Genomic DNA, 21492 nt, shown 5'->3' on the forward strand with positions numbered 1-21492 from the left:
TTTTCTGGCTTCTCTCATTTGATAAATTGATAATAATAATAATAATGATGATGATAATGATCTTTGAAGAATTAGGGGTCATTTTGTTACATTTCTCTTTCATGTACTGTTTGTTTTGTTTTAATTGATAGTTGATACTTAATACCTTTTCAGAATGGAAATTTAAAAATTTTGTGGCAGAAAAAGACAAAGAAATTCAAACTCGATGGAAAATAAAGGAAATTAAATATTGACATGGAAGATATTTATTCATGGGGCCAAAGCCAAACGAACGAACTCTGCCGTTAAAAAGGAAAAACCCCACACAAAACAAAGGCCACATGCCCATCAATTTCACAGAGGGAAGCTGCAACGAACGACTCCCAGTCATAGATACCACTAGTTCCAGCTGCTGCCTGCTGGACCATGGATTTCAGATTTCATTGAATTTTCAAAGTCCTACTCGAGAATGTAAAAACTGTGAAAACATTCTCCCAAGTAAACGATGATTGACTGCACACGAACAACTCCCATCATCTATCATCGGAAACATGTTTCCAGTTTTCCTCTCCTTCAATTACATCGAATTCCAAAAGAAATTTTCTCTCGTCTTTTCTTCGCATATGCTGGGTGGGAAAACTAGATTTGAGGGGGTCCATATCCTAGTGTGGTCCAGCTGCTTCCCAACCATAAATTCGGTGAGCCAGCTCTTGGATGGGCTACGGACCCACGCCTCAAAGAATCAGATAAGGGAGACCCCCATGTGCTTCCCAGCTGCCTAAGCAAGTACTTTAGTAATTGTTTATTGGTAGGACAACAATTTTTAAGCTCAATTTAATTCCTGGATAAACTTCCCCGATTCTCACTTCCCTCAAATACCAGCCCCATTTAATTCAACTGTCAGGCTGAATCTGTTAAAAAAAGGCTGAAAAGCTTAACTGGGGAAGTAAATGTATAAACTACATTAGTACACTGCTATTTGCAGGCCTGGAAGGTACTGAGAAATGAAAAAGGGGTTCATTCCTCAGCAGCTTATCCAAACGTAATTAGAAAGGTGGGTTTCGTTCATAAAACCACTAGATTTTAAGGGAAAGTTATGTAAAGAGGCTAGTTGTCCAAACATGAAAGACAAAGAACGAATGATCAAAGATTGAAGGTTCCTCTTCAAATCAAATACTGTTGCGTTTTTAACTTTTCCCGGATTTGGTGAAACAGGTTTCCTTGTATAACAATCCCAGTAGCTAAATGTGAACAAAACAACCGGAAAGTAAGGGCGGGTCGACAATTTGATTCAGCTGAATCAACTAATGTGAACATCCGGCCTTAATGGAAATCAGCTCAATTAACAGCCTCATGTAAAGTGAAGAAAGGGATAAGGGATCAAATATTCTACCTTGCCTTGAAACTGTAACTAAATTCCTGTTTGATGTTTGAACAACAATTTTTTTCTTACAAAAGAATTGACAGAAACAAAAGAATCAAAAAAGAGAAAGAAACAAGAACAGAAAAAGGAAAAAAAAAAGTGAAAAACCTTACATATACTGAAGAGTATCACCATTTTCAAGTTTGCCTATGTCCAAATTCTTCTGTCCATGTAAACACAAATTCTTCACGTATTGGGTGGAGCTGGAACCGGAGTCTAGCGGGTTTAAGAGGATCAAAAGCACTCTCAGCCCTCATCACATCTCCCATAAAAGTTCATTTGCAGTGATACTCAGATTTGCTGTGTCCACCCGCGTCAGGCTGTATTTTATATCATCCACATTTTACTACAAGGTCCCTAATCTGTCCTTTACTGAACCTGCTCACCAATCAAGTCTAAACCGACTAGAAGGAAGGATATCCCTTGAAATAGCAAGAAATAGAAATGTATTCCCTGTGCAGATAGGAGGCTCCTAGCTGAAGCGGTTAGAAGAAGGAATGCCAAGGCTAGCTCCTTCGTATATATCCTATTATGCTTCTTTTTCCTAGCCTTTTGTTCTTGCTGAATATCTGCTTTCATTTCATCTAGGTTGGTTTCTGATCCTCCACGCTGATGTTTTGGCTCCTTCTCAACCAAGGAGACAAGATCACCCTCAGATGATCGACCGGATTTTTTTGTAACAACCCATTCATATGCACTACCAAGTTGGAAAAGACCTGAGATCATGGCGTTGAACTTGGTCACTGACATGGTATTCTCAAAAAGAAGGTAAGGAACAATGAAGGGGAAGGATTTTGGAGCAGGAAGGATGTTGAGGAATGACATTGTAGCAGGGATGTAACAGACAACCCATGCTGGCAGCTCAGCCTCAGGAACAAACATGGTCATGGGGAGAATTATGCAGAAAAGAGTGAACGAATAAAAAGGTAGGATCAGTTTTCTAAGCAGAAAGAATAGAAAGATCATATTGAATTTCTTCCACACGCTAATCTGCATCAATCCAAATACAGAACAAGAACAACGTTAGGAATCAGATTAATCAAGAATTATTTAATTCAACAGAATAGGACAATTGCTGGTTCAAGAAAAGAGCACTCTGAAAGGTATTTACCTTAGCACGGATAATATCTGGCAAACAGAGGCGGAACAACTGCATGGGTCCTGAGTGCCATCTGTGCTGTTGTTTTCTATAAGCTTCATAAGATTCAGGAAGTTCACACTGACACTGAACAGAAAATAAAAAACCAACAAACATCAACTACCAATAAAGTGATTGACTGTTAAATTCACTAGCAATAAAATAGACAGATTAAACTAGAGCCATACCTCAACATCATTGAGGAAAATGAACTTCCATCCTTGAAGATGAGCACGAACAGCAATATCCATGTCTTCAACGGTTGTCCTCTCCAACCACCCTCCAGCATCCTCCAAAGCCTTAATCCTCCAAACCCCAGCAGTCCCATTAAACCCAAAGAAATTAATGAAAACACCATTCACTTGTTGCTCTACCTCAAAGTGAAACGACAAATTTATGTTTTGCAGTCTTGTTAGCAAATTCTCATCCTTATTAACAAAGGACCACCTCGCCTGAACCAACCCTAAATCTTCATTATCCTGTAAACATATAACCAAAATAGAATTTCACTTCAACTAATCCTGGACGTACTAAATTGGACACAACTCAAAACAGAAGCAGTTACCTTAAAATGGGGGACGGTTCGTTTGAGAAACTCAGGGGTGGGCTGGAAATCGGCATCAAAAATGGCAACAAATTCATAGTCTTTAACATAACTACAACTCATTGCAGACTTAAGATTACCAGCTTTGTAACCATCTCTAATTACACGGTGCCGATACACAATGTGGGCACCTTCTTGTTGCCACTTCTGCACCTCCTCTTTAATAAGCAGCTGAGTCGTGGGATCATCAGAATCGTCCAAAACTTGAATCAAAATTTTCGATTTTGGCCAGTCCAAATTACACACTGCAGCTATGGATTGTTGGTAAACCTGCAACAAAGAATTAAAAAAATTAAATGATATTCTTCAGAAATGGGTTTCCTTAAAAATGATAAAAAAAATATATTTTTTTCTTATTTGTTTTACCTCTTTTTCGTTACACATAGGGATCTGAACGAGAACCATTGGGAGGAAACCGTCTTCTCCAGATTCAAGATCCGCAACAGCGTCTTGTTTGGGAATTGGCTTGATTTTTTTGAAACGGATCCAAAAACAACCCAAACATAGGACTAACCTATCCATGCTTTGGATAAGGAAAAGAATAATGCAGACATTTGCGAGGAACTGAAGAGGAGGAGCGAGATACTCCACACGAATCAAAACCCAACGAGAGTATAACGAATCAAACAAATCTCTAACACCAAACGGCGCTGTAAAAATGTACTGTAACTGAAGCTTTGGAGCACCGAAATGCCAGCCTTTAAAATACGCGGCAAACTCGAAACCGAGTAACAATAATGACAACCAAAGGAACACTTTGATGCAGTTATAGAACCTGGTTTTAACGGTTTTGTTTTCTTTGGAGGATGTGTTGTCGGTTTCCGTGTCCTGGTCGTTGTCGGCGTCGGTTCGACCAGAGGCTACTCGGCGACGGATGGCTGAACCGAGATTGACCAATGTGGAGGCAATGGAGGTTAAGCAACCAGCAGCTCGGTGGGCTTTCAAGAGGAGGACCCACGTGAGTTGTTTGGCGTTTTTGCCACGCGCCTTTTCTCGCTGACCGGTCGGGGTGTTGCCCATGAGGAAATCGTCCTCCGATGGACCTTCGAGCTCGACCATTGACCAGTTCGGGTTTTCCATTTTGACTACCACCGGGGTTCCCTTATGGCTCCCTTTTGCCCACCAATCAAAGGACGGCGCCATTGTTGGGTTTTTCTTATCCTTGAAACTTGGCTGTTAGGTTCGATCTTGAGGGTTAAAAAAAAAACCTGAAAATGTGGGAGAGGAAAAGGCTAAAAACTTGACAACATTATCAGATGGTGAAGAAAGGGAACAAAGGGAAGGGGAGACGCAGACGCGTTGATTTTGCTAAAAGCAAAGAAGCGAGGGCGTCTCTCTTTAAAACATAGAGAACCAAAAGGAGCCAAACTTATACGAAGAAAAGCAGCTCTGGGTTTTGGAGAGGAGCTGATAAAGAAACAAAGAAAGACTGAGCTTCTCAGTTCTGAGCTGTTGAGGGGGGAAAAATAAATTAAAGAAGCTCCAAAAAAGCTCCTCTCATTCAATTACAGCTTGCAAAAGGGGTGGCTTTAAAAAAACACAAAAATATGACTATGAGAGAAAGAGAGAAAGGGATAGACAGAATTGGGAAAAAGATGGTAACAGCTCAACACGTCTTTGATTTTGATTTTGATTTTCTGAAGAAAATAAATTTTTTTTAAAAAATGATTGCAGAAAATAAAAAATCGAAATGCATACACATTACATATTCACATTTCACACTTTTAAGACACAAAAGACGACAACACGCTGTCTGTCCCTGTCAACATCAAAAGGGCAAAACCAAAAAACCACACAGGATTTTCATAATCTTTGTGTTCTTTTTCCTTCTTTTTTTTTTTTTTACCATAAACAAATAAAAAACTTAACGCCTCAAATAAAAGATTTTTACACCCGGATAGAGAGACGGCAATTAAGGAATCGCTTTTGTTCCTTACAAAGAAAATCTCAGAAACAAAGACCTTCGGGGTTCCGACAATGGAAAGATTTTCATTTTACACCTACTGCTTTTAAATTGCAATAAATCCAGCAACGACCTACAGCAAACATGAGCCCTAACCCTAGAAACAGTAAAATCCTCTGATGATTTTACAGTGCCGTAAAAAAGAAGAGATCAAGCTCCGATCGTCTTTCCTTCATGTTTATTTTCGCGTGTGATTAAAACAACCAAAAAAAAAAAGAAAAAAAATCAAAGAGTAAATGATCACACGCGAAAATGTAGGCCAAGCTCCAGAAAGTTCAAAGCGATATGTGTTAAAAAGCCAAGAATTGAAAATGGTTTCATCCTTTTAAATTTATTTTTTATTTTTAAAATTTTAATTTTATTCAATTAATTAATTGAGAGGAGGAGAGTAGGGCAGAGAGGGTAGTGAGCATTAATTAATCCATTGGCCGTCCCATTTTATTGAGGTTAATAAGGATAGGATAGAAAACCACCTCCCCTATTTTTACTAGTTAAGGGTTAAAAGCCCTTAATTGGAATTTGGAACTTTTGGTTTTTGTTTGGCATAGTTTGCACATCTCACGCTCCATTTGGGAGCGTCATTTACATCGGTGATGTTAAACAGCTCAAACCAGTTAACCATAATTAATAATGAAATATAATATATATTTTCTTTATTAAAAGATCACTTCAAACAATAGCGGAAAAAAGGAAAAGGATCAACTGAAATTCACTGAAACAGCTGTGGGATTTAATTGAATATTTGTGATAGTTGGTAAAAGAGATAATTAAGGAATCTCAAATATTTTTAGTAATATATTTATTTTGACTTTTAAATGAAATTCAGTGGGTTTTATTGGCCTCATGACTTTTAGCCTCCCAATCAATTTGATTTTGGAATTATTATAAATTTTTGGGATTCCATTCGTAATTTACGCAAAACCTTAATTTTGTCTATTTTTATACTACTATTAGCTTGAAGCAAAAGGGTAAATCAGGGGCCATTAATGCAGTCTCCCTTATAACAATCACAATTAAATGTTTTTATCAATAAATAATAATATAAAATAATATATTTATATTTTATTTATTGATATATGTGTAAATCGTCTATTTAAAACGTCTTAATTAAGAAGGACATCAGATAGTAAATAGTCTAAAATAACCTCGGACGTTTTATAAGCCACCGACAACCTTTTACGTCAAAGAGCGTGAAACTCACGAAGGATTGTTTTGGAAAATCAGTCGGACGAACAGACAGGACAGCAGTAATTAATGAATACCACGGTGTTACGGTGGTACTTCAGAAGATCAATGCCGTGATCTAAAACACTTTTTTGTCCGAATCAGTGATCCAAAATCCTTGCTTTGCATAAGCATTTAATTCTCCACACTGTTCAGTTGCACTGGAAATTAACTCCTTTGTCCAAAAAGATATTTGAAATTTTAATTTGGTCACGTGAGACATGATAAACTGAGAAACATTAACATTTCAAAAATACTAAAATTTAAATTATACAAAAAAAAAACTCTGCTGTCTAGCCTGAACTATGAACAAAGGATAAGGGGTAAAATCGGTAATTTGATGTCAATATTCGAGGTTCGAGGGGAATTTTGGAATAATTCTATTTGGTTGCATTCCTAGGAGGGAGTCCAATGGGCCGTTGATCTCGCGACTCGTGTGGGAAGGAGCTGGATGAGAGAACCACACCTGAGAGAGAGAGAGATAGATATTGGGGAATTGGAAATAGGAGGAGAGAAAGACATGTGGCAACTGACTGTGACAGAACACAGGCTGGCCACCACGACCGGCAGCTTCCTGTCGTGCCCTCAGCTACAGTCGCGCAATCGTCGCTTGCCTGCCACCTCGCTCTTCTAATTTTTCAGTCCTTTAGAAAGCAATTAAAAATGAAATTAAACTCAAATTTTTTATATTCATCATCGTCAACGTTGAATTTTGTTATAGGATTTCAATTTCATTTAATTTCAACACATTACTTTCAATTCTTGATAATTTCTTAATATAAAGTAATGAAATAAATTAAATTGAGAGGAAGGATAAAAATATTATTAGTTAAATGGCACAAAATTAATGTAGACATAATATACAAAAAACTCTTTACATTATTCAAAAAATTTAAATAAATTTTTATATTTTTATTAGGTTCAATCAAACCATTATATTTTTATTTTGTTTTAAATAAATCTTTATACTTTTTATTTTACGTAAAATAAGTTTTCATGACTAATAATTTAATTAAAATATTATTTATTATTTTATATCACGTGACGTTAATATGACATACTAAAATATCATAATTGATTATAATGTAACATTTTGATATTTCATAATTGATAATGACATGATATGTTAATTTAGTATGAGAACATTGTCATGTAACATTTTTTATCCTCCACATTAATGTTATATTAGTGTCATATGAATATAAAATGATAAGTAATACTTTTACTAATGACCACTAGCTAATTATTGGTTATAAAAGCTTATTTGTAGGGGCTTAGTTAGTTAATTTTTATTAAGGGGACCAAAGGTTAAAAAGAATAAAAGTTAAAAATTTTTAAAACTAATATATTGAACTTAACCATTAATAATCAAAATATTTATAATAAACAATAATTTTATATAACATGTAAACGAAAAGAAATAAAAAGAAAAAAATTTATAATGGTGCTATAGGAAAGTTTTGTTCAACGATGGTAATATATTTTTTAATATAAACAACTAAATTATTTGTAAAAAACTTATCATCCATTTTGTTTCAAAATCTTATCTTTTTTAATATTAATGTAGTCAACATTTAATATTTTTATTTTATAATATTTAAGTTTATAATACTAAATATTAAACTATAATGCATAAAATATAAATAGTTAAATACGATACACAGAATTAATAATTTTTTCTTATACTCAGTATAATTTTCTTTCAACTAAATATAAAATGTAAAGTACATTAAAAACATATACTCAAGATAATTTTTTCTTATACAATAAGGATTAATAAAAAATAATATATTAGTAAAATTTTAAATAGCAACCAATAATGCAACACAAAAACTTATATTTGAAAATTACATATACAATAATTTTTTAATTTTTAAAAGTTAAAATCATTAAAAATAAAATTCACATAACAAATAAAAAATCATGGCAAGTACGAGATATAACCCATATAACAAAAAAAAAAGAATATGGTTGATGATTCGTAAAAATTAAAAAAAAAATCTATGAAAATTTAAAATATATGAGTAAATAAAATATAATTGAAAAAATAAATAATAATAATAAAAATAAAAATTTACATAAAAACTTTACCTCTTTATAATTTCACAATACAAAGACATAAAAGAAAAGAGAAAAAGATAGGTGGAGAAACTTAAAAAATAAAAAAAAATTAAGAATTTGAGTAAACTTAAATGAAATTTGTAAAGTACTTTTATTATTTTTAATTATATTAATTATTTAATAAAAATTTATTTTAAAATATATAATATATGAAAAATTTTAAAAATTTTGAGAGACTATTACAAACGGATGCTCGGTCTCTTCTTATTTGACTTAAAATAAAAATGTAAATGCTCGATTAAATATAATAAAAAAATAAAAACTTATTTAGATATTTTTAAATAATTTATGAATTTATTTAAACATTATGTCATTTAATGTATAAACCTCACTCTTCCTTGTTTGTCTAGCTGGGTTGTAAAGTTGTCTTAACAGTTTGTAGCTGTATTGCTTGTACTGAGTTTATTGACCTGTCCAGAGGAAGGGAAAAGCATAAAAGTTGGAGTTTATTGTTGTACATACATTTAGGTTCGAAATTGAATTTCATTTTTTTGGAATAGTAAAAGGGCATGACTTTATGTTAATGGCAACTAACTCTTATTGAAAGTTTCTCACATTTATTTCTCTTCACCACAATATACAAATGCTGTTTATTGTATTTAAAATTCAAATCTTTTTTATAAAGATCAATTATCACTATATGAATGTGCTACAAAACATAAGCCTTTTTCCCTATTATTAGATTACGACTTTTTCACCAGCCCTTCTCGTGTAATCAATCATTTTCATCTCGTTAAAATATGATCATCGTCATCGAAACTCTTAACAAGTTCCATATATGTTTAAAGGAAAATGGATATTTTTCTTTTTTTCTTTTTTTTTAGGATTAATGTGCTAATGAAGTCTAAAACCTTTTGATCATGACCAAAGAAAGAGAGTGAGAATGGGAAAAAAAGAAACATTAGTCAACAAATTTATTCTAAGAAAATTCGTGGCAGGTGCGCAAGTGGATTAATCTAGGGATAAAACCCAACATTCATGGGTGACAGCTCTCCGTATGATTGCTTTTGATTATTTCCCAATGAAACAAAGGGAATTATAGAAGTTTCTTGAGTAAGTAATATAAAATTAACATTAATATATACTAAAGATTATTACGTTTTTTTAGTAAAAAAAAATTGGAAAACATGTAGGCCCATATCATTTTTATCATAGAACCACAAGGTTAGGTGGAGAGTAAAGAGCATTGGTCATAAGCATAATTTATGTCCATAATACATAATAAATGCCTAAAATTAATGGATGGTTGATTGAATTCTATTAACCAAATCATGGGCACATGAATTTAAATTAGTTGATACAAAATATTTTTTTTTTCAAGTGACTTGAAAAAATGTACTAATGTTTTGTCCCATTACACATTGCCGACACTAAACTTTTTTGGAGAATCTTTAATCACTACTAATACTTGTGTGATCAAAAGATTTAGACCTAAACCACTTTCAAATTAAAATGGATTAGTCAAATCATTTAATAAAAATGTATAGACAGAGGGAGAGAGAGAGAGAGAGGGAGGGGAGGGTGACCCTACTTGAGAAAGGGACAAAGAAAGGCTAAGAATGGGGAGGTGTCCCAATGAATTGCGTCAAAATGTATGGAAAAGAGAGGAAGAAAAAGGAAGGATTGGGGGCGTCATGATGATTGTATTAAATCAAGGAAATGACGTGGGGGAATTTGTTCTTGTTCTTTGTTACAATGGTTATGAGCCATTGGGCCAACAATTTCATGAATACGTGCAAACTCCATATAGGTATTTGTGTGCTCCCCATGTTTTGCTCTTCTCCTCTTAACAGATTTTTGCTTCTTCTTTTGTCTCTCTTACGACTTTGGGTTCTTTTTTTTTTTTTTTTCTTTTGTTGTTGTTTGGGAGAGGTCTAACTACGAAACAAATACTATAATTAGTTTTGGGTACAAGTTTTTTTCAATTGGTTTGACTTGATTTTTATAATAAAACATAATTAATTTAGAGGTCTAACTAAGGAAAAAGAAAAAGGGTTTGCTTGCAGGAGCCTTGTATTCTAGAAGGAATATACCATTCTTCCATAGTGGCATGCTGAGGATTAGGGAATATTTACTTTGGGAATTGAATGCGGAATACCATATATTTTCCTGTGAATGTGAGAATACATAGCCAAACCAACTAAGTTTAGAACTACCCTCATATTCCCACACCATTTGCTTCTTCTTTAGTTGTTAGATTCCAGTTTCAATTCACCCTTCCTTCAAGCCATCCAAATTAGAAACAAACCCAAATTTTATGTTGTGGAGTGTATTTTAGTATCAAGAAAAGAGTGGTAGAGGAAGTAGGGGTTTACAAAGGAGAAGAAAAAGAGAAGGAAAGATGGCAAGCTGTGGTATCTTCTTTTATCTTACAAAGGGAATAAATAACCGAAATTCTACATTTTTTTTAAGAATACTATATGAACTTCAATCTGCCTTCTTTTTGGGGAATTAAATGGCTCAAATATATCTTTTTTTTTTAAGCTTAAATTATGTTCAATGTAGTACAATTGATTAACTCTCATGCATAATACAACTACTTTCCATGTTTCTTTAACACCATTGAAGCTATCATCCAGGTGATAATCAATAGTACTAACTTACTTTAGAGTATTAATTAAGCTGGCAATTTTACAATTTTGTGATTGATGTCGTGTGAGTAGTATTTATTTTCCATGTGTGGGATGTGGCTTTCACCCAAAAGGCAATTTTCTTACAACATCTTCTTGTTATGTTTTCACCTTTCAACTCTCTTACTCAAAAAAAAAAAAAAAAAGAGAGAAAAAAAACCTTTGAACTTGAAGGCCAGAGTCTTTGGTTGAAACGTCAGAATTGATGGCTCCATGTGGGTACTTGTGTTCCCCATCCAAAAAAATTACCATTCTTTAGGACATATAAGACAAACCCAGAGGCTTTGATTGTGTTGGTAATTAAAAAATAAAACCCACAAAACTTAAATTACGTTATAATAGTTAATTAATTTGAATGATACGTTAGCGTACAAAAATTGAATCCCTTAATTATTGTGGTAATCAACATGGAAGGACATATATAATAACCTTTGATGAACAATGGCAATCATTTTTTGACCCAACACCTAACAGCTTGGGGTTGGGGGAATATGTGCTCGTGCTTTCGTTTGAAATAGGGACAAAAAGAAAATTTAATTTTCTCATGTGAGGCCAAAGGGGAATTGTCGTGTCAAAACCATGAATCGTTCCAAGCAGGCAGTTTACCTTGACAAAGAATGGCGTGCACATGTTCAAGCCAGCTGAGCATCAGCAGAGAACCAGGACCCAGTGTGGAAAATGCGTTGGGGGAGAAGTGAAAATGACTTTCGTTTTTGCAATTATCACCCGGATTTATCAGTCATTTTCTCATTGATAGACCATATATCCCAGATTTACAACATATGAGAGAGCACCGTTAACTAATACCTTTTTCAGGACATGGAAGAAATCATATTATATGTTATCTAATCACTAGAGGGGGGGAGGGGCTACAACGCAATTTATCACGTGAGAATTTTTGACGAAGTAAGCAAATTGCCTCAGAGCTTAAATCAGTTTGCACCCACACCACTTTAATAAAGTCTAGGCTGCCAATTATTTTTGTATATTGTATGATTCTTAGATGACAGACCGAGTTTCCGTGACTCAAAACTCGTTCCTCCGAGTTACTGGTCCCTTATATGGTGACATTGATTGCCCTTTTAAACCCGCTTTAAAATTGCCCATAAAATTTCACCTTCACTAAATGGGCCTTAGAAGCCCAACTTATAAAATGCCAAGGGACCCCCATAGGCCATAAGTCCAGCATTAGCTACAAAGAGGGTTTTGTTTAGCAACGAGAATCAGAGTCTAAAATGTTTCACTAGCACTCCCACTTTCTAAAATAAATGAGGAGAGTGACTGGCAAAGACAGCAAAGAAGTCCCACAGAGCTATGTTATAAAGGGTCCAAAAATGTTGGACTCATCAAAGAGAAACACAAACCATATGACAGAAACAAGCAGGTATGATAACGAAACATAGGGGTTGGCATTTATCTGTCACAGACTATTTAACTAGGAGAAAAAGAAAAGAGATTATAAGCTGTCACTAGTACAACTTTTCAGTATGATGCTTTAAAATCCCATCCAAAAAACAAGCACTGTTACTGTTAAACTTGTTTTCAACTAGGTACTTTATCACCCTAGAATGTTTCATGCCATAAGAATGAACAAATTAGGCACTACATGTTATAAGAAGACACCAAAAATGAGTTATTTAAGTACACTACAATTTTATTTTGAGTATTCCGAAATATTCAGAATTCTCCGATCTGTGTACTCTCTCAAAGAATCAAGATCTAAAAGCTACATCACCTGCACACTTTTACAAAAAAGTTGTCCAAACCTCGTGAGAAGCTGGAACATCCATCTTTCCACCGCTTATTGCTCATATGTTGATAAAGATAACAGACTCCCTATTCATCATGTCAGCTTTGAGGATAAACTGCATGAAAGAAACCCAGATGTTCCCTTGCCAATTGCCTTTAGTTTCCAACCACGTTAATACACCTAGAAAACCAGATATGGACCCTCCCTTAAAATCAGGTTATAACTCCTTCATCAACACTAAAAAAGCTGTAAATGTCACTAGTCACAGCCACTGTGCTTGTTGAGACCGCAAGAAAGATCATAATCCATGATATTAGTCTATCATTCTTTGTTGCAATTCCATGGGTGTCCCTGCACAAGTGCACATCAGAACTATTCATTATTTAATTACTACATAGCGAAGAAGGTTTAGAGCAATAAGGTTATTCAGTTGATAAAACCCAAATTTATTAATTGTCAAACTCCTATCTTTTCTTGAAACATTTTCCAATTTCATTTATACTATCAACTCTATCAATGCCTTTCCTTAACAAGGTCTAATTAGGGCCATATGTAATAGGTCAGCTCCTTTGCACAGCCCTAAACCGTGATCTACAAGTGAGTTAGCTAATTCTTTAACAGTAGTTTTCATGTACAATATAATGTTGCATGTACTATTCTTTTGATAGTGAGTAGCTCTATTATAAACATAGAGTCCTCTACCATCCAGCATAATGTTGCATGCAAAATTCTTTCGACAATAAATTCAACAAAACTGCACAGATAACTGTTACTTACTTGAGGGTGATAGCAGCTGGAAAGATATAACCAACACAAACCGCAGCAGTTGCACCAGTGAACTGGAAGGCATCCCAGATACTAGGAACAAAGTTGGCTCCCATAAAGATAAAACCCATAAGAGCTACTGTTACTGAGAAGAACCTCCGGTTGTCAAAAGCAAAAGGAACAGCATATGGAAACAAAAGACCATCTACATTGAGACGAAGGGAGAAAAACACAATCGGGAAAACAAGCATCAGGTGAAGGCCATAGCTCACCCTGATTATATCATCGAGCAATGAGCTATATGGAATTCCAAGATCACCATCAAAATTAGCAAGCACATCATCCAAAGTATGATCCCCAAAAAGTAGGACTCCAAAGAAGCTAGTAGCAATGTAGACAGATGAGCATAATGTGAGGGACTTTCGAACTATTGACTTCATCTGGGTAGGGTCTTTCAGTTCATTCTCTATTGGGAGTACTGCAAGGAGTATTCAAGAGAGAAAACGGTTAATCAATTGTCATAAAAGCAAGCAATCATACATCACACATTTAACAATCTTTGTTATGTAAAGACTGACGGGTCTTCGGGCTAGTTGGAAATTGAAATATCAATTTCAAAACAAATGAATGTGCTAATTGGAATGCACACAGATAGAAGTAAAAGAACTAATTTGTAAACAGAATCTCTCTTGGTCTGATAAACAAACAATTTTGATACAGAACACAACATATGATAGCTCAATAATATTCTTAATAATACCGCACAATATTTGTCCTTCTATGTATTGTCGAACCATAACAGGTCAACATGGTCTTTTGCCGAGTTCTATGTGTTTAGCATAGTTAGCTTCTCTTCTCTTCCCCTTAAAGCACTCAACCAACTGACCAAGTGACAAATAAATCAATTTCATGCAGATTGGATGCAAAATTAACTTGAAGCAACAACTAATCAGAACCAAATTATGATAGTAAACTAATAGGAATAGGATTGGAAGTACTAAACACGATAGAAACAATCATCTGTCATGACTTACTGTTATGGTGGCATATATAAGCAGTAACTAAAACAGGAACAGTGGTGAAAAGCTTCCAAAACGACGCCTGATTAACAAGTTTTGGCATTAGACGAGGCATTCCAATTTTCCCTTCCATCAACTTAACAATTGCAACTCCTGCTGTTATTGCCACAAACACAACCGCCAAACCAACTGACAACGCCGACGTGTATCTCAATGAATCTAAAATCAACCAAAACCACCAAAAAGGAAAGGTTTATGCTTTAACTATTTTAATAACAATTTAGAATCTTGACAAGTTGGTTACCAACGCGCTTGAAAGAAATAAGAGGAGCAAAAACGAAAACTGTGGTGAACAAGAGCAAAGCCGAACGCGTGGTCCACCAATTTTCACCGAACCATTCTTCCATCACTCCCCTGTGGTGGACCCCATCCGCCCATGTTCCGGACAACACATCACCTGCCAACAATTCAAACTCAGTCCGGATCAAACCGGCTATTAATAGTTCCACGAGGAGTAGTTTTGGCTCTTAAGTTACCTATGATGATCATGTAGACGACAAGCATGCCCAAGTTGTTGATGACGATGCAGGCTTGAAGGAGGGTTCGGCCGGGTCCACCGAAAGCGTCGGCGGCGACGCCTGCATACGTGGCGCTCTTGGAGGCTCGGCTGAATTTGAGAATCATATCGATGGATGATTCCGTTAACATAGAGACGAAAATGATCGTGATTAGACCAGGGATTAGGCCCAGTTGATTGACGGTGGCTGGGAGAGCCATGATTCCGGCTCCGACGACGGTGGTAGAGAGGTTGAATACGGCTCCTGAAATCGACGCGCCATCGAAGCCGGACTCGTGAGCCTCGAATAATTGGTTCCCGTGCTTTTGAGGGAGGAGGGGGGTTCGGGGACTCCGTCGGTATTTACGATCTGATGAGGGCAAGACCGTCATTTTATTACGTGGGTGGTTAAAACCGTTGCAGGGGGCGAGGCCGCGCAGGAAGAGACTCGAAGACGAGAGGAAGTCTTCTTTAGTCCGTGCACAATGTATGGACGTGCGGGAGGTCTTCACGCGGGAGCTGACGTCGCAAATTGCGCGTTGACACGTGCAAATGCCGTCAAATTTTAGGAGAAAAACTTCACCCTGAGGTGCTTGGCTTTAAAGATCGCGTCCGTCGGGCGGCCTTTTTTTTCGTTTCGTTTAGATTATAAAGGCCAATGAGGAACTGCTCAAGTGACAATGTGGTTACGGGAAGTATAAGGAAAGCAAATGGCGACTAGACATCAACCGTTCGACAAGGTCATTTCCTAATAAAGCCCCTCTCTTTTTTCAGTTTTGTTTTGTTGCGTGAAATAAAAATTCCAATGTGTACGTTTTACTATTTGAGAGCGTCTCAGCTTTTAATTTGCAACGGCTAGGCTATCCACGAAGGAGATATAGCAAACAGACCGTTGCCTTTCAGTCAAACCTGGTCTGTCTTTGGGGTAAAACAAGCCTAAACGTGAGACCCACATTGAGGTGATCCTGGGCATGTTTCTCTTCAATTAGTTGCCTTTGTACATGCCCATGACAGACTCTGGGTTCATCTCCCAGCCAGGCTTTTACCGGTCAAGGCCCAAACAACGTACACCTTGCACAAATTTGGTTGCCATGTAGCTGATGAAATTAAAAATGAAGGTTGAAGGCTCTAGCTAGCAAGCAATTGCAGGCTTATTTTACTCCCGCAACTAAAAATACCGTATGCACATTTTACACTTTGACCTTATGATGCTTGAAAAATGTGAGAATGAGACGGCTAACTCTATACCTCTTATCGTAAAACAGGATTTTGATGCTCATGTTACATCAGTGACCGAACCTGAGGCCCAGCCGAGCGGTGGCTTACCCGTCACCAAAGTAGGGGGTGGAAAAGGACTGGAATCACCTCCTCATAAGTTAAAGATGTACCAAGCCCTTCATCATAATATTCTCCATCACCTTTGCACTAGGTCGCACGATAGTATGTTCGTAGTATCTTACCTAAGATTAATGGGTTAGTCATACACTCGTTCAAGAAATGAATTAGTGAGAAGAGTCAAATCCAATGCAAGGTCTTTATGCAGCCATAACCCATAAACTTTGGCTCCATTTGATGTATGTATGCCAGATACATGACCAAGGCACCAATGTCACATTCATGAAGTGTTAGCAAAAGCAATAGAATATTTCTGCTGACATGGAATTATTGCTAAGGGTAATTATTGCTAAAGGTAATATATAAATTTGCAAAAGCAGCTTTATAGTCGGTATGACCTCTTTTATCAGCACAGTAATTACATGGGGAGGGGAAAGCATGAAGGAAACAAGACTAAAAATGGGACAAGTTAGAACTTACAAAAGGAATCCGTCATACAGTGCATCACTCAATCAATGTCTTCTCTTTCTTTTGTTGCTTCCCTTCATCTTGTTGTCCAGAACAGCGTGTGAAGATTGCAACTTTATCCCTACAGCTGAACTCCACAGAGCCCTCTCCACATCTGATGGCGTGAAGGAGTCCCCTTTTGAACTTAATTCCTGCATGACATATAGGGGGTACTTTGACCACTTGTAACCTTCATTATGCTAAGATGATGTCAATGTGCACGAGTGTTCAGGAATAGATTTTGAAATATACAGTATAACTGCATTGAATACATATGATAACTAATTATTTGGGAGGTAGAAGATCAGAGTATAGTTGATGCCTACACATTGATCATTCTTGCAGAAAGGTATTCTTGGACTTAAAATCTGATGACCATCAGGCACATAAGAAAAACTGCCTTCACATTATCTAATACCTATTCTCCATGACAACATACATTACATTGTGAGAAATTATTCTTTTTCCATAAATAGAGCCAACACATGAGCCAAAAAGTGGCACTAATTAAGCACAACAACAAAAAGGTTGTAACTTATCAAAACATCAGGATCTATCAATTTTATAGCTGGTATGCTAATAATTTTTGTTCATAATCAGCATTGACCAAAGTCCAGTGTCTTCTATTTTGGGACAGAAAAGACTTAAAAAATACTTGATCAGATATCCAATGGGGCAAAGATTTCAATGAATATTGCCAACTGAAGAATATTAGAGTTGCCTAACTCCTTGAGGTATATGATTCTGTTGCCCAGTCAAAAACATAATTAGCCAAGAATAAACACAAACAAGTTAAACCAGTGAACAAAGGACATCATCTACCAACAGCATTAAACATTCAAAAGAAACAAACATATCACCACTATCATTAGAAAGCTACAAATTTAACAAGTATAAGATGAAGCTCCTGAACGGTACAAAATGATCCTAGATCAGCCATTAACATCAGAAAAAAGGACTAAAAGATATTAAAAGAAAGAAAGAAAAATCCCTCGTGGTCCCAAACTAAGTTTTAGACTTGTAGTTCTTGTCAAGTAATTTTCCTTTGAAAACACCTTTTTTCAGGGTATCCATGCACAGTGGTGCTCAATCAAAATAAGCTATATAAAATAGAAATGAACTTCACATCATGAAAATGAAAGAAATTTAGCCAAAGGAAAATAATACATGCTAATATATGCAAAACATAATCAGAAGATAGCCAGTCATCACTCCACATTCTTTAAATTGTACTAAACAGCTCATAGACAAGGGCGGAGACAAACTTCCAATGCAACTTTGGGGACCATGAAACGAAAACATAGAAATATTCATTCAGTGCTTTTTCTTGACAAGTAATTCTTTGCATGAAAACAGCATTTCTAGGGGACCATCTATAGCAGTCCTCAATCAAGAAACTAAGTTAATATTACAAAAAGAAATAAATTGCACATCAAATGCACCAAAATGCGACAGATATGCTCACCATTATCAAATAATTGAGTGATTATACTGCTGCGATCTCTTCATGGAACTAAAATAGATTTCTGATAAGAGCAGAGATCAACATCTTACCGTGCAAAGATATATAGTTTTAAGGCCAATCAATACTATCAACAATAATCCATTAATTAGAAGAATTGCTTATTGAACTATCATTGTACTAACTTGAAAATGACTGGCATATTTTAGTTACACAATCTTTAATATAGTAATTAACAGCTATAATCATCAAAAATAAATAAATGTACAGACCATGCACTAAAAAATAAAAATCTAATAAAACTAAAAGGAATCTCACCAACCTTAGATTTGCTCTGTATTTTATCCACAAATAACAAATACTGCTTTAACGAATAATCTTTTGAGTTTCCAAGAGCAGCCTCCATAGCCTGGGACACAAATAAAAATAAAAAAAATAACCAAAAATAAACAATAAAGCAAACTAATCCAGGGAAAAAATAAAGATTCGAGAAGAATTTACCTCGTCGGACATAAACGGCGCCGTTTCAGGAGCGTAAGCAGCGAGAACAGCCGAGGCAGTAGCGGGGCCCACTCCTTTCAAAACAGTAAGCTCGGAGACGGCTTTGGAGATGTCGGGAAGCGATTGGAAAGCCTTCTGCGAAGCAGATTTTACTAAAGAGTCGTCCAAAGAGGAAACGAAATCTAACAAACGCGGCCTCCATTTGCCGCGAGTGAGCTTCCATTTCATGAGGCGGGAGAGTTCGGAGGTTGTTATGAATGCGTTAGGGTTTCGTTGGTGGAGACGAGGGGGGAGTTCGTTGCGGTAAAATTCGTCGAGAGAAACTAGGTTCTGCTTGTCTAGAGATTCGATTCGAGATTTGTAAGAGGAGATAGCTTCTTTCCAGATGCTCAAATCTGTGCACTCAAAATGAAGCTCCATTTGAATTTCTTGTTTGGCCGGAAACAGTCCCGAGGTTTAGGCAGTTTTCCGTCTTGTTCCCGCTATTGGGATTTTTAATTTAAATTTTTATTTTTATAAATCATTTAACTGGGCCATTTGGGCCCAAAAGATGCCTTCGGGTAATGATTTGAACACTTCAGGTTTCATTTGGATTATTCTTATATATTTAATTAAATTATACAATTAGTTCTTATATTATTATAAAGTGATAGATTTAGTATTTATACAAAAATTTAAAAAATTGAGTTCTTATGTTTTCTAAACTTGATAATATTAGTCTAATTATTAATAATGTTAAAATTTTTTCTGTCATTTATGATGACATAGTATTTTTTTACTGATGTAGAATTAAATATGATAATGTGTTAAAAATGATAGAATATTTTTAATTTATTTCACAACTTTTTTTCATTGCTTTAAATTATAAATTACAAAATTTTAATTTTTTTTTTCATCTCAGATCACTCTTTTCCTAAATCGTACTTTTGATTTGTTTATTTTTCAATCCCATTTAAAACCATTAGTTTACATTAAATAATTTCACATTTATAATTATAATCCATATCAGTGTTTAGTTACTTCATATGGCATTATTGTTGTATCATTCTTAAAATGTTACATCATCATTATTATTCAATGTCATATAAGTAAAAAAAAATTCACATCAATATAGTTAAATTCCATATCAACATGGATAATAAAATTTTTTTAACATATGGTATTGACATTATCAATTTTAAAAAGTACATTATATTGTAAAGACTAATTACATAATTTAACTTATTTATTTAAAAATAAAAAAATCTTGATTCGTACAAAGCTATGTGCAATAAGTTGTTTTAATTGAATCATCTTAATAATAATAATTTTTTTGTTGAAAGTTGTTTTTAATTTTAAAAGTAATATTTGTTAGAATTAATGCCGAATATGCGTGATCTTATGAAATTAGGTACAAAACAACTCATTTCGATTGAATAATTTATCTATCTCAATTTTTTTGTTTTAAAAAAATAGAATAAGCAAAAACTGTTTAACATTAAGAACCTTTATAAGTTAGAAAGTTAGGCTGTTGTTAAAGCTATTTTTGGTTAGAAAGTTAGGTTGTTGTTAAAGCTGTATCTTATTCATACAATAACCAGACAAGCAGCTCAGAGAGAAAAGAAAAGGCTGGGTCTCTTATTGTTTAGTGGACCTCAATAATTAAATTATGAATCAAGAGAACATTCAGGGGGAAATACATATATGAATTTGTATTTTACGAAAACTGTCAATTAAGTTGCCTACCTTTTAATGAATGTGTTTACCAATCAATGTACCGTTCCTACTCAACAATAAAGGACTTGACGTGCTGTCCGTCGCTTGAAAACTTTACCTCATTTTACTGGTTTTCTTTGCTGTTAAAGTTAACAATCAGCTTTCTACTTTCTATGTAGACTTTCAGTGAAGGACGCAACACTTTCCTCTTCACTTTCTGATATGATTACTTGGGAGATGTTAGTTGTAAATCCATGAAGGGAGAAACCAAGAAATCTTTTTGGTCTCCTTAAACAGTATAGGGTGGACTCTAAAAGGCAAGCATGTGTGGCATGCCGGCATGTGAATACGATGACACTCTCAAAAATGTTGGTGGGTGTACAGTCGCGAAATGGCTTGTTAATTTTCATGGCTTAAATTCCCCAGTCAATCTTCTACGTTGGCGTGTGCCAGAATGATCCCTCTATTGACTCAAACATTGGATAATTTAGTACTCCACTCTTCATTTGACTTGATCTCCCACAACTTACAAACACTAGGCTGCTGCTGCAATTTTAATTGTTTGATGCATGCTTGACTTAGTTCACAAACGACTGAGTGGAATTTTTCTGCCAAAAAACGAGGTTGGTTTAGTCGTACTAAAGCCATTGTTGCGTACCTACCAAAGCCATTATTTTATATTTTGCGGGGAAGTCAGATTTTCCAGTCTTCTGACGTCCGCCATCCTTTCTTCTTTTAATGGAAAGCTCCCACGAAATTGCTGTGTTATTTTGGCAGGAAAGAAAACAAAAAGAGAGAAGATAACTCTCTCTCTCTCTCT

General features: G+C 35.3%; 3 protein-coding genes across 4 annotated transcripts; all 3 read right to left on the reverse strand.

Annotated features, from left to right (window-relative positions):
• Window positions 1–1366: 1366 nt before the first annotated feature.
• CSLC12 (Cellulose-synthase-like C12) lies at window positions 1367–4730 on the reverse strand. The gene is made up of 5 exons (XM_021428666.2): window positions 3511–4730; window positions 3106–3414; window positions 2729–3019; window positions 2514–2627; window positions 1367–2392 (listed from the first exon to the last, which is right to left on the reverse strand). The coding sequence occupies exons 1-5, from the start codon at window positions 4285–4287 to the stop codon at window positions 1772–1774; spliced, it is 2112 nt and encodes a 703-aa protein (XP_021284341.1). The 5' UTR covers window positions 4288–4730; the 3' UTR covers window positions 1367–1771.
• Window positions 4731–12512: 7782 nt separating this feature from the next.
• On the reverse strand, window positions 12513–15805 carry LOC110416350 (amino acid transporter AVT6A-like). Its single transcript, XM_021428329.2, has 5 exons — window positions 15153–15805; window positions 14921–15073; window positions 14632–14835; window positions 13610–14075; window positions 12513–13183 (listed from the first exon to the last, which is right to left on the reverse strand). Exons 1-5 carry the CDS (start codon window positions 15562–15564, stop codon window positions 13045–13047), a joined length of 1374 nt encoding a protein of 457 aa, XP_021284004.1. The 5' UTR covers window positions 15565–15805; the 3' UTR covers window positions 12513–13044.
• A 582-nt stretch (window positions 15806–16387) lies between these two features.
• On the reverse strand, window positions 16388–19467 carry LOC110416351 (DNA binding protein). 2 transcript variants are annotated; one of them, XM_021428331.2, is made up of 4 exons: window positions 18978–19467; window positions 18799–18885; window positions 16988–17166; window positions 16388–16632 (listed from the first exon to the last, which is right to left on the reverse strand). In XM_021428331.2, exons 1-3 carry the CDS (start codon window positions 19395–19397, stop codon window positions 17020–17022), a joined length of 654 nt encoding a protein of 217 aa, XP_021284006.1. In that variant the 5' UTR covers window positions 19398–19467; the 3' UTR covers window positions 16388–16632; window positions 16988–17019. The 2 variants fall into 2 exon arrangements, with proteins under 2 accessions (XP_021284006.1, XP_021284005.1); XM_021428330.2 differs by lacking the exon at window positions 16388–16632 and having other exon boundaries at window positions 16818–17166.
• Window positions 19468–21492: the final 2025 nt, after the last annotated feature.

Source organism: Theobroma umbraticum, unplaced genomic scaffold (assembly GCF_002168275.2).
Source record: "Theobroma umbraticum cultivar Fairchild unplaced genomic scaffold, ASM216827v3 scaffold_51.0, whole genome shotgun sequence".
Taxonomy (NCBI): Eukaryota; Viridiplantae; Streptophyta; class Magnoliopsida; order Malvales; family Malvaceae; genus Theobroma; species Theobroma umbraticum.

Bases quoted from the DNA above. Each gene is read 5' to 3' on its own strand.
- CSLC12 (XM_021428666.2), bottom strand. From the start codon at position 4,287: ATGGCGCCGTCCTTTGATTGGTGGGCAAAAGGGAGCCATAAGGGAACC. The intron at 3,415-3,510 runs GTAAAACAAATA...TCTTTGTTGCAG, and splicing joins CTATGTGTAACGAAAAAGAG to GTTTACCAACAATCCATAGC. The intron at 2,628-2,728 runs GTATGGCTCTAG...TTTTCTGTTCAG, and splicing joins TTTTCCTCAATGATGTTGAG to TGTCAGTGTGAACTTCCTGA.
- LOC110416350 (XM_021428329.2), bottom strand. From the start codon at position 15,564: ATGACGGTCTTGCCCTCATCAGATCGTAAATACCGACGGAGTCCCCGA. The intron at 15,074-15,152 runs GTAACTTAAGAG...AATTGTTGGCAG, and splicing joins CGTCTACATGATCATCATAG to GTGATGTGTTGTCCGGAACA. The intron at 14,076-14,631 runs GTAAGTCATGAC...TACTCCTTGCAG, and splicing joins TTATATATGCCACCATAACA to TACTCCCAATAGAGAATGAA.
- LOC110416351 (XM_021428331.2), bottom strand. From the start codon at position 19,397: ATGGAGCTTCATTTTGAGTGCACAGATTTGAGCATCTGGAAAGAAGCT. The intron at 18,886-18,977 runs GTAAATTCTTCT...TTTGTGTCCCAG, and splicing joins CGCCGTTTATGTCCGACGAG to GCTATGGAGGCTGCTCTTGG. The intron at 17,167-18,798 runs GTTGGTGAGATT...TATGTCATGCAG, and splicing joins AAATACAGAGCAAATCTAAG to GAATTAAGTTCAAAAGGGGA.